Here is a 12,129-nt window from a genome sequence, read left to right as displayed (position 1 = left end):
AACCCCCAGTGGAGCAGCAATGGTGACACAGACAGCAGCAAGAGCAGAGGCGATGCTAAAGCTAAGCTAACTTGGCAGAAAATACAGAACGCCTGCAGCAACATACATGCAATAACCATGGATCACAAGGAAACCAACACATTCATGATATCAAAATTAAGAAAAAAAGATAATCTACTCTTTCAACATCTATTTTTGTTTCAAATGTGCTCTTGGCATGACTTCCAGACACAGCTTTTGATCAGTACTGAGAAAAAGTACAGTTGTGAACCAAAAAAAACCCCTGAAGTACCAACAAACCTATCAAACAACGTACAACTGCCAGCCACTCATGGTACCTCCATGATTTGCAGAATGCAAGTGACTGAGGGCATTGGGGCAAATATTCAACAAGTTCATTTTTTTCTCTAGCGACTAATCCATCACACTTGCAAGTTTCACTTACCCGTCAAGTTCTTCAAGCCAAGCTCCCTGAGTCCAAAGTTACCATCCTTTCTGTAGTTAAGAAATATGGCCAAAGCATATCGCTCTTCATAGAGTTTGGTGCCACGAACAATGCGCAGGTTCTCCAGTGGCAGGTATTCAAACTGATTCAAAGCCACCAAAACATAGCCTGTGACTTCTCGGATAGACTGAAAAGGAAAAATGAAACAAACACATTAGGAATGGTCCATTTTCAATTGTTCTGAATTTCTCATACAGCGGATGCTTTAATAGGAGATGCTGGTACCCAAGAGAAAAAACAAAACAAAACAAAACAATCACGCTTTGGAGAACAAATTATTTTTCAACTTACTGATTTTAAGCACGTTTCTGTTTCGGTTTAACTCAGTTTATTAGAGATACTTGTTTGAAAAGTAGAAAATAAAGAGGTAGCCATTCCTCTCAGTTTTATTACAGTTGAACAGAAATTCACAGTAAAGTATTAAAGATGCACGAAAGGATAACTTTGCACAACTCAAAGCAGAGAGTAGGTCAAAGGCCTCTGCAGTACATGAGCAGAGTCCACTGGGGCAATGCCACAGTTCAGGTAAGATTGTCTGTCTGCAAGGAACTCTCTGTTGTATGAGATATTTCAGGGTGAGACTGAAGGGACACAACACAGGGTGAGAGAGACACCTCTGGAAGAGCTCACCATCGAACAGGAATAGATGGTAGAAATGAGGGGCAGGTCTGGAAAAGTAATTCAAGACAAAGCACTTCTAAATGAAATAAATCACTGAATGTTTGCAAAGATTCAGCTGCAAGTTTCATTTGGAAGTGCTGGAACCATATATGCTATATATCCCAAACTTTGATCAGAATCAGCATCAAAACCTTTAGCAAAATGATTGCTGCATGTTTGTGTTGGCTGAAATCCTTGTTTGGTTTAGATGAACTATTCAATAACCCTCCTGCTTATACTCAGGAATTGATAACCTGGGTTGTAAAGGGAAAAAACACCCCCAAACCCAATAACTAGAACGAGTTTTTCAAAGTCCAAAAGATTAACAGATCTAAGACATTTTTAGAAAGAAAAAAAAATATTTAAAAGTATGCTCTTTTAGAAAATAAAGTGCATTTTAAGGAGTTTAAATAAATGGCCTAGAAATCTGCAAAAGCCTTTGAAGTGTCATTTCAGCTCTCACATAGAGGCCCCCCCCTCTCAACAGGGCTTCATACAGCCTGAGGGATGCTCCTGCCCAGAGCGGCTCCCAGAAACAGGACCTCCATGTTGGAAAGGGTCTCTCAAATATGATTTTCAGATCTCACCTAATGCCATGCCTGCAGCATCCTGCAACAACCAGCGTATGCACTATACATGTGTATATTTATGTGTATATATATATTTAATGGACATAAATTTATATAACTACTTGTGTGCTTAAGTGGATGCACGCACTTTTTTCTTCCCTTTGGCAAAGTCAATACCTTAAACAATACACAGAAAGAAAAATTCTGCTTAGAGTAATGTGCACAGACTACAACCAACATGATGGGGATTCCAGTCAATATCGTAATAAAAACAAACAGGCAAACGACAGCAGGCTTCGAATTAAATGTGTTGTGTATGTATCATTAATAAAGACAGGCAACATGGATTTGCAGCACAAAGGACGGGTTTTTGCTTTGCTGGTTCAGTGCTGTTGTCATGATTTCCTATGTAAGTGTGCAAGAGCCTTTTAATTAGGTTTATAAAAGTTTGTAAGATTATTAACAAGCGTGGCACTATACATAAGGAAGGATTTATATGCCACAAACTCTAGGCACTAGCTGTCCTTCTAAAGTCAAACATCTGTACGTAGCTGAAGCTGCTGAAAAAGCTCTGGAGCTATTTCAAGACTTGCTTGGCATCTAAACAGAGCACAGTGCCATTACAGGACTTCGATGAGAACCCAGTGAGTTGAGCTAGGTTGAGAAGTACGGTTCAGTAGCTCAATATTAAATGTAGAGCTGCATTATACCCTAGGACACTCATTCCATTATAATCAGAAGCTTTCCAGCACTTTCATGATAGCTCTTTGCTTTCAGACATTTCAGTTTAGCCAGTTTGGTCAGGAACTTGTTTTTCATAATACGCAAAAATTTCCTTAAGCTGGCTTTTTTAGCCTCTGTTCAGAATTTAAGAAATATTATACTTATGGCTTCAGTTTCTCCACTGATATTCTAGGGATACTGTGATTGCTCTAATTAATTTAAAGGGATGTTTAACTTGGAATTGAATTGAAAAAAATTAAAAGCAGTTCCAAAACTTCATCTGACCAAGTCCTCCCTGCCAATTTTTACCACTTCTAACCATTTTTTTCTATTTTTAGGATATGTCTTATTTACTGCCAAAAAGCGAGTCCACCTGAAAGGGTCCTAATTCAGCATGGCACTGAAATTACACACACACGCACGCAGCAGCAAATCTTCATTCCAAAGTTTAAAAAAAGAGGAGAAAAGGCCAAAGTTTTGTTGTTGATAATTGTGAACTACCCCAGAAGCCCTGTACTTACTTTGTTTGGTTTATCTGACTGAAATGATAACTTATGGCAAGTATTTTGACAAGCCAGAGTGTCCTTTCCAGTCCCATGGCTTCCATCATATTGCAACACCTATTTATTTGCTGGAGAAACTGCCATGTTAATCCTTGCAAAACAAAATTATGAAACTAAACCAAAGGGTTTCTAATTTACTACAACATAGCAACCTGACTGACCAAATCTAGTGGTCTGTTATATTATTTTGGGGGTTTATTCTATTTTTTTAATTCAAATTTGAATGAAAAATGCAGAACAATAACATGTTTTGCAGTGATGTGTTTTCTAACTGGTCCAGCTTGAAAAAGAACGTACTGGGAGCGCAGCAGACAGCTCAGGTTTTGGTCACTCCTGGCCAACGCTGTCACTTTGCCAGTCACTTCAAGTTTTGACATGATTCTTACTGAAAATGGACACCTGCCTGCCTGGACCTCACTCCAAGCCCTGTTGGAGTCACTGCAAAGATGCCTGTTGGCTTTCATATAGACTCGCACATCCTCACACCAGATGGGATCAGCCTGCCTGATCCCCTCCTCTGCAACTCAAGCCAAGGTTAGGCATTATTTGAACCTCTCATCCTTTGTATACAAGGCTGAACGCTTTCCTATTCAGGTATCCTGAATTCAGTTATAAGATCAGGTATCCTACTGCTCTATTTGAGCTAGTTCTGCTTCAACATTAATCTCTGTCCCACCAAGAAGGTAGAGTGCCTCACAGCCATGGTAGTCGCAGTGTCACCTCCTAGTTTGATTCTCCTGCTAAGGCTGGAGGTCCTTGCAAAAATACATTTCTCATGAGTCTGTCCCTCGTGAAAGAAAAAAAGGAGACAAGGATACAAATAACTGTATTTTGTTCCCATAACCTACAACTGGAATGGAAAGAGGCAGATTAATTGTCAACAGACTTAAAACTAAAAGTTTCTGACCGGGAAAACCAAATGGACTCTGCCAACCTCCGATTTTGATTGCTGACCACTGTGATTTTGCAGGACTCCCCTCTAACCCCATTACAGCATTATTTTGACTGGGAATTCCTGGCCAGCATAAGCTTGCCTTTCCTTGTCACTTTTCCAGCTCCTGAGACATGACCTATTATGTGAAGAAGCCATCGAGTGAGGCAGCAACAGATTCAGTCTGCCATAGCACTCCTGCTGCTTCGGTAAATGCATTTTGGCTCCCCAAAGTTGTTTGGGTACGACAGCGCAAACAAGCATATAGATTTGAACGAGGGAAAGGCTGAAATTCGCAGGCTCCCTGTCATGAAGGGACAAGCGATGCTGTTCATCCAGGCCTTCGAGCAGAGGCCTGGCTGTTTGAAAGCAGATGAGGAGCCACCTCTGAGGATTCAAGAGCCAAAGGTGTCTGCTCCTCTGACTGGGCCTGCAGGGTAACAGAACCTGAAATAAGAAAGGGCATGCTTCTAAAAGTATTAATCCTTGACAAATCTAAAGCCTCACGAGCTGCTTTAAAACCAAGCCACAGGATTCAAGTTGGATATATTTACCAGAGAAAAACTCTTCATATACCTTTTCGGACAGGAGGTGAGTACTTGTTCTCCACAGCTTGCTATCCCTGAGGCCCAGCGCTGTCCTGCACCCCAAAAACCAGGCACAGTAGCCTATAAACCAGTCTCCTAACAGCCTCTACTATCGCCAACATAGCCTTTTTTTTGTTTTTAGACCTAAAAACATATTACCCTTCGATGACAACAGAGCCAGTCAAGGCCATATGTCCTAAAACTCCTCGTGCCTCCAGGCGCCACCCCGCCCTAAGAGGCTGCTGTGCCTCCGGCTAGGCGCGTGCGAAAAATGGGCGGCCGCTGCTCTCCTCAGCTGTGCTGGGGCAGCCGCTTTGGAGGGTGTGGGTGGGCGGGCACAGGGCGAACAGAGATACACTGTCCCAAAATGACATCAAAAATAAAAGGGCTATTTTCAGAGGTTCTTTTCCAGGTGATGAACTGTAAAAACGAGCTTTAGACAACCCATTCCCTTAATTACAACTAATATTAGCTGAGCACAGGTAAAGCATTTTAAGCTCCCAACAGCAAAGCTAGAATTATCCTGTCAGTTGGGAGTAACAGGCGATTGTTCCTGGCCATCTTAAATTGTCCTTCGGCTCAAGTCAAACGAATCTGAGTGAAACGGAGCAAAATAACAGCGAAAACTTCATCATTCTGCTGAGAACAACAGATCAATGAACGATTAGGGAAGCTGATGTTTCTCATAAACACTACCAAGTCTTCTTAACATCTATTGGGGAAGGTTAGGCTGCGGCTAAGGCACCGAAGAGAGCTATATTGTGGGGGGTTATTTCAGCTGCAGACGCGTTATTTACCCAGTTCCTGAACCTGATCCAGAAAAGCCCCTGCTGCCTCATCTGACTGGACGTGTGTCCCTAACACAGGAGTCAGAGCAACGGCAACCTGCTGCAGGGGTCAGCTCACCCTTGTGGGACCCCAGACAATTATTTATCTTTTAGGTTAATTTTCTCCTTTTCCGTAAAAGCTGAGTACATTCCAAGTCTGCTTTGATCTCCCTTTGAAAGCACCAAAAAACACAAGTGCAGGCGATGAGGATCACCTGAAGAATGAGTGTGTTTAATTCACAACGTTAAAAAAAAAACCAAACAACAAACATAAAGAATATATATTCAGGATATTCAGTCAAGAGACAACGACAATAGCCTTTGCTTTTCCAGCACTCGTTTGCAGTGAGGCAGAGGTGCTTTGGTCCCCAGGGAAAGCCAGGGTGCCAACCCTGGCAGTATAAAGCAACTCAGGTACTGGGAAGAGTCTGGGGACACACAGGGGTTTCCACAGGGAAGGGGTATCTTCTTCTTCCATCACAAGGAGGGAAACAGAAAGAGCAAAGAATTTTAAATTAGATATACATAGGGAATAAGCCAAGTGGACACTTTCATCCCATCTATTGCAAATACAGTAATTTCTATGTTCAGGGAATATCCACCTCACGAGGCAGCAGCAAGGCTCCTCGCGTGGCTCAGTTGCCAGCTGATAACAGACATCGCCCGACTCTGATCCAAGGAGTTAGGCCGATCCTCCAACGTGAACTGTGTGCTTTGTTGCATTACATTAAATCCTAAGAAAGTCAGATTTCTAAGTGAGACAAAGGGGAAAATATTTCCTAAGTGCATCATCCTTTTTTCCACCTTAACAAAGGTTACCATGCCGCAGCAAAGTCACGATTAACATAACGACGGTGAATAGTCACCACCACGTCATCTCCTTCAGAAGCTTTCCACATCTCAAGTCGACTTGAACAGAGCATTTCACATTTTGTTTTTTGATCATTTAAAAAGTACACATTTATATCTGGTTAGAACTGTGCAACATCCAACTGGCCAAATTTGTTTCCTGTTTTCATCATGAGGAAAAAACACAATATGGCAAAGACAACGCTTGCTTAACTTTAAACAAGTTCTTAGGGCAATCATAATATCCACCTTCACAAAATCCAGTCGAGCATATTTGTGAGTATGCTGGTAATCTAAAACACCATCAATTAATTTTCATTATTTGTTCATACGTTTTCACCCATGCAATGTAATACATCTTTCATTGCCATAATGAAAAAATTAGCATTTACTGAATAACCACAAAGTGGCCTCTAAGCAGCTACAGCACTTGTACTGCGAACTCCAAGGGAAACGCTAATATCCAAAATGTGGAAATAGCTAGCCTATTGCAATTTACAGAGCTCAATTAGCTGTTCCATACATTGCTCATTGATGGTTATGAATTTTTAATGACATGATAAACTGAGATTTTCAAAGGAGTTCAGGAGACCTATTTACGGGATTCAGGCGCACGGCTGTTGCCAGCTTCTCTCAAAGCCCCATCCATAACCATGGGAAATATGTAGTATATACTGACATTTCTCATGTCTAAGAGGACGCTCCATTCAGAGACAACGTCAAAACAAACACAGAGCATGCACGTAAGGAATTTTGTTCCACAACAAGCTCGCGTCTTGTCTCCTTCCATGCTGTGCATCCTTCAATTACATCAACACTTGTGAAAGTGTAATGTTAAGCCCTTCTGAGCACCGGTGGTTTTTCAGGTACGCTATACAAGCTTCAATAAAAATCCCTCAAGTTGGAGTACATTGATCAATATCAGAACATAGATTGTGAAAAACATTTTTCTGGCGCCTGATCCAGAAGCAAGCAGCGTATCGTAACTAGAGTTGCCTTCGCAGCTGCAGAGAATTTATTGCCCAAAACACTAAAGTTGCAGCTTAGATACAAATTTGTTACCAAAAAAAAGAAGAACTGCTGGTAGTCTTTCAGTTGGCTTTAAGACATAGTAAAGGCAAAGGAAGGAGGAAGGGCTTAGAAGTAATTTTGTTAAGAGCTGTACCTGAGGAGCCTTGCACTGCTGCATGGCTGTAGAATCGAACTGTGATTCAGTTAAGACGGCTGCTAGAAACTTTAAATCATACTCTCGTCCTTACAGACATCTAGTCTTCTTTGGTAATATGCTTACAAAATATTAATTGTATCCTGAGCAGCAGATCAATAGATTGAACATAGCGTTCGACTTCCTCAAATTCAAAGTAGCGGTCAGTTAGATGCACCTTTTGTTAAAGCCGTTGGAAATTTGTAAGTGAAGATTTTTGCCACGTAATTTGTAGAACCCACATTAGGAGTTGTTGAACTAAAGCTTTGTTTTCTGAATGGCCAGTCTTTACATTTTGTTATTCCAAGAGAGGGGCTTTTCATACATTAAAATAGGAGAATTAGCTGTGTAGTTAGTTATTTACCGAGTTTGATGTAGGAATCGCACTGCTGCATACATGAGGCAATTTAGGCTGAGTCTGAGCTGATATACATTAACAGAAGGGTCTAGGGAGGGCTTGGAGGAAAAATGAATGCTAGTCTAGAATCCATTAAACTGCAGATCAATGCCTAAATCTGGCATTTGGAAAGGAAGCCCCATAAATAACACATAAGTGATGGTGCTGGACAAAAACCTGGGAAGCCTTTGAAATGTGTATCTTGACTCATTTGGTGAAGTATTGCTGGGAAAACAACGTGGGACATGAAAATTAAAATAATAATAAATAAAATAATAAAATAATGTGGGAATGGGAACATTAAATAGAAATAAGAGGTAAATAACAAGACTAAAAAAAACCCCCTTTTTGCTTTCAAATTTTGAAATACAGTTTCTAAGGACATATCCAAGTATTATTCCTGTTGATTGAGTTAGACTTAAGCTCAGGTGTCAGCTTGCACCACGTGTCTATGCCTACTTTTCAGTTAAAAATATCTGAATAGACAAAGTGGTCAGGCTTACATCAATATCTGAGAGTCTTCCCAATGTTTTCTGTCTAAAACATAATTCCTCTATTTGTATATCTGCTTAGGAAGTGTCTAACTTCCAGGTACACAGGTTGCCTGAGTGCACACAATAAATCCTAAGCTGTTTATGGTGAGCAACGTTATGACCTAGACGTCTCCACTCCGTAACAACCCAGTCTTCTAACATCTTTCTGTCCTAAGGAAAGCTGTGGATGACTACATATTTAGCAAGTCAGTAAGATTTTTTGACATTGTATCTGTAATACCTGATTGGCCTTCAACATATTCGCAGAGTGGTTTCCAGGAGAGTTTATTGTATCATCTCCCAAGGGAAAACTTAGTCATAAATTAGATCAGAAAGACTCAAATGACAGTATTATGCCATTACAAAATGCGTTACCATTTGGGCTGTTTAGTAGTAGCTACATTTTGCAGAAACTCAAAGCACATCAGCTTATAGCTGCCCAGTTACAGAATTTCCAACTAGAGAGACTGATGCCTTTTGCTTTCTCTGCTTTTGGGAGCTTCAATCAAGTAAATCATGGTTTCTTTCCAGGCAACGTAAAATTGCACAAACTGCTACTTCAGAAACCAAATAGTATCAACCCTCTGGAAGGATTTTAGGAAAGTAATAACCATGGGAAAACACCTCTGCTTTTATCAGTTTCCCTCAGACAGTCATAGCCTGTGAGAAGCTGTGAGCACATGCAAGGGTCTCGGGATGCTTTCACCAGGAAAGACAAAGTGAGGGCTGTCTTACCAAACCAATGCCAGAAACTAGACAGGCACTGCAGGCCAGCGACGTGAGCAATGCATTGGGATGTCTGCGTCCGCTATCAGTTTTGACATTTCTTTTTTGTAGTGAGTTGGCATAGTCCTCAGAGCAGAGGTACTTTCCTAACAACGCAAGGAGCCTTGACCCCAGTTGTTACCTTCACTGCACAATACTTCACGGTCATATTTACACAAAGCGCTGACCGCACTGCCACAGGCATCCTGAGATATCAGTGGACTGAATCAAGTTGGTGTATTTTTTTTCGCAAAACAAGATCTCGTCTACCAAAGAAGCAAAAAGCATTCAGTTCCTCGTTGTTGCTATTTGTGATGCTCTAAATCCCCATGACATTTTTGCTTGTGTCTAAGCTGAACTGAGTCTTGGGAGGCTGCTTACTTGGTCTTGCGGATCACAAAACTAGTTGGAGCACACCAGGGAGCCCGTCCGTGCCCAAGTCTCCTTCTCACAGAAAGAAACTGGAAGAGGAGGAAGAGGAGCAGGACCAGTGCTCAGAGTCTCTCACAGCTCAGAAGCACTCCCAGCTTCTCCAGCTTACATGCAGCCTGAGACAGCAAGTGGATGAAGTTTTATACAGGGAACAAAAAGGAGAGGTGGAAAGGGATGTCTTTCCCACGATGGTTCTGAAAGGTCAAGTGTCTGATCAAGAAGTCAAATGGAAGAATACAAATGACAAATGCAGTGCAGGCTGCAAAGATCCTAGGAATGTTCTGTGGGCATTTAACAGTAGAAGGAGGTTTTATTGGTTCATTTAATGTATGATGAACGACAGGTTTTGTACATCACTGTGATTTCTTTTTTCCTAGTAGACAGCCACGTTCATTGGTATGAGTTCTGGGAAGTCTATAGTTAGCCAGATAAATTTAATGCATTTATTAAAATTTCTCTACCATCTACTGTGGAAGCAATGGGAGCCCTCGGTTGGCGTGATTCCCACTCCTTGGAGCGATGCAGAATGAATTAAACATCCCACAGATCTGGTACAGAGGTGGAACTGAACAACAGGACTTTTATATTTTTCTATTCAAACTGCAGGTGAAGGTGTCAGGCCACTCCTGCAAGCAACAGGCCTTTTCTATTTCTGTATGCACAAACTGACTACACAGAGCGAAAACACATTAACCTTGCCAAATTTCAGCTAAACATTCTCAGCCTGGGCTTTTGGATTTTCGCAAGCAGCAAATAGCTGGCCGTCCAATCCTGAAAAAGCAGTTAGCTTATTTTTGGAAAGCTTTGCTTTCCTTTCCCAAGAAAATACTTTCTTGAAAAGCATAGTTTCAGTTTGTTTCGTATGTGCAACAACCACTCTTTAATGAGAATTTTAAATGCACTTCCTGGGAGAAACTAACTTTATTAGCACTCTAGGACATTTTGCACACATAAATTAGTGAATATTGGAGGCGCTGTTGACTGTTTGTCTGGTTTCATTGAGGAGGAGAATCTTCATCCAAATATTGGATTTTAGCAACTCTTATTTCTAGCTGAGCATATACAAATATATCATCTGAGCTCAACATCACACCTACCGATTGAAACTATTTCAGCCTTTGTAGCTCTAATCTCTTCAAGAATAGAAACCCTGGAGAGATTCATTAATTGCTGGCTTTTGATTAGTTTTATTTCCATTAAGATAAAAAGTGAAGAGGCTTCTTGTTGTTTTTAAAGCTGTGTTTTTGTTTATCTAGAAGCTGGAGAATAGCTCTGTTATTCAGGCTTTAATAGATTGTTAAAGTCTCCTTCAAGGATAGATTCGTTATTTATATGTTGTGAGCAATTAGTAAATGCATCTGATTTTCAAATTCAGAGGTTTTCTTTAGGAAAGACGTGTAAACTCCAGATTCTGGGATTATGCAGGGTGCTGCCAACCAGGAAAACCACCTCTAATCCGCAGTGACTGAACTAACCGTAAGACCAGATTTTTCTCTGCATGAATTCCGCTACTTCTCTTCAAGGGGGGCACGTTAAAAACTTCTTCCACCCATTACATTTTCTGTGTGATTCCTCAACTAGCAAGACGTGCAATCTTACAGGAGATGGGAGCTTTTTATAACCATGTCCAGAATAACCAGACACCTTAAATATACCATTGTTCCTACGTGCAATTATTGAAACAATGAACAAATGGTTCACTCAAGGTGCACAAACATCTTTTGTTGTTTGAATTATAGGTGAGTTTATGGACAGGGGCGTTGGAAAAGTTCTACATAAATTTATTTCTCTTTTTTTCCAGGAACAAGACTAGAAGAAGTGGTTTGCTCTTGATATGAAAATTCTAAACAGCTTAAGAGCTAAGAGTCCAGAAGAAATGCTAATTTTATGAAAGGAAAAGATGGGGCACAGGGCAAGAGATCAGAGAGGGAAGGGGAATTGCTCATGATCAGGAGCAGAGAACGACAGAATATGTCTTCCCTAACGCAAGGCAGGTTCAGGCAGCCGTCATTCTGGTATTATCTAATTTCTGAGCGCTTGAGTTTGCAATCTTACTGCTTTATTTTTATATCATTTTGTTCTTTTTTTAGGGGAAGAATGGCAGGAAAACGTGTAGTACTCTGTACAAGATATAATTTCCTTCAATACTTATCACCAGCAAATGACTGGACAAGCAATCTTTTTCCAATGGCTTAATTACAGGAAACCTCTATATTTAATAATGTTCCTTAATGTACCAAACCACACACAATAACTTGTTGAAGGAGAAAAAAGCAGAGTGGTTACCATCATAGCTAAGGATGGAAGAAATGCTCAGTCATTAAAGTCATTACAGAAACAATGCTATTAACTATACAGGAATAATCTCAAAGGATTTCCCAGCTGATTGACAATGATAAAATAATGCAGCAGGCCAAAAAGGGGTCTCTCTCCTCACCTGTTTTTATTAATACCCTTATTACCTTTCCCTGAATGGCAGCTTTTCAAGAGCTCTTATTGTACTTAATATTAAATAAAATTAAGCATGGCAGATTTTGAATTATGTCTTCTGAACCCCTAAAGAGAAGGTCCTCAGCAGCGTATC

General features: G+C 40.7%; 1 protein-coding gene across 1 annotated transcript in view; it reads right to left on the bottom strand.

Annotated features, from left to right (window-relative positions):
• Window positions 1–445: 445 nt before the first annotated feature.
• Window positions 446–12,129, bottom strand: part of LOC104166230 (receptor tyrosine-protein kinase erbB-4-like) — a gene marked incomplete at its 3' end in the record, with an annotated part of 164,603 nt that continues 152,919 nt past the window's right edge. Inside the window, exon 3 of the mRNA XM_009706092.1 lies at window positions 446–632. Coding sequence (XP_009704394.1) covers window positions 446–632 — 187 coding nt within the window. The remainder of the gene's footprint in view (window positions 633–12,129) is intronic.

Source organism: Cariama cristata, unplaced genomic scaffold (assembly GCF_000690535.1).
Source record: "Cariama cristata isolate BGI_N322 unplaced genomic scaffold, ASM69053v1 scaffold7588, whole genome shotgun sequence".
NCBI classification, from domain to species: domain Eukaryota; kingdom Metazoa; phylum Chordata; class Aves; order Cariamiformes; family Cariamidae; genus Cariama; species Cariama cristata.
Note: the sequence above shows the minus strand (reverse complement) of the source record. Positions and strands in the feature narration are given on the sequence as shown.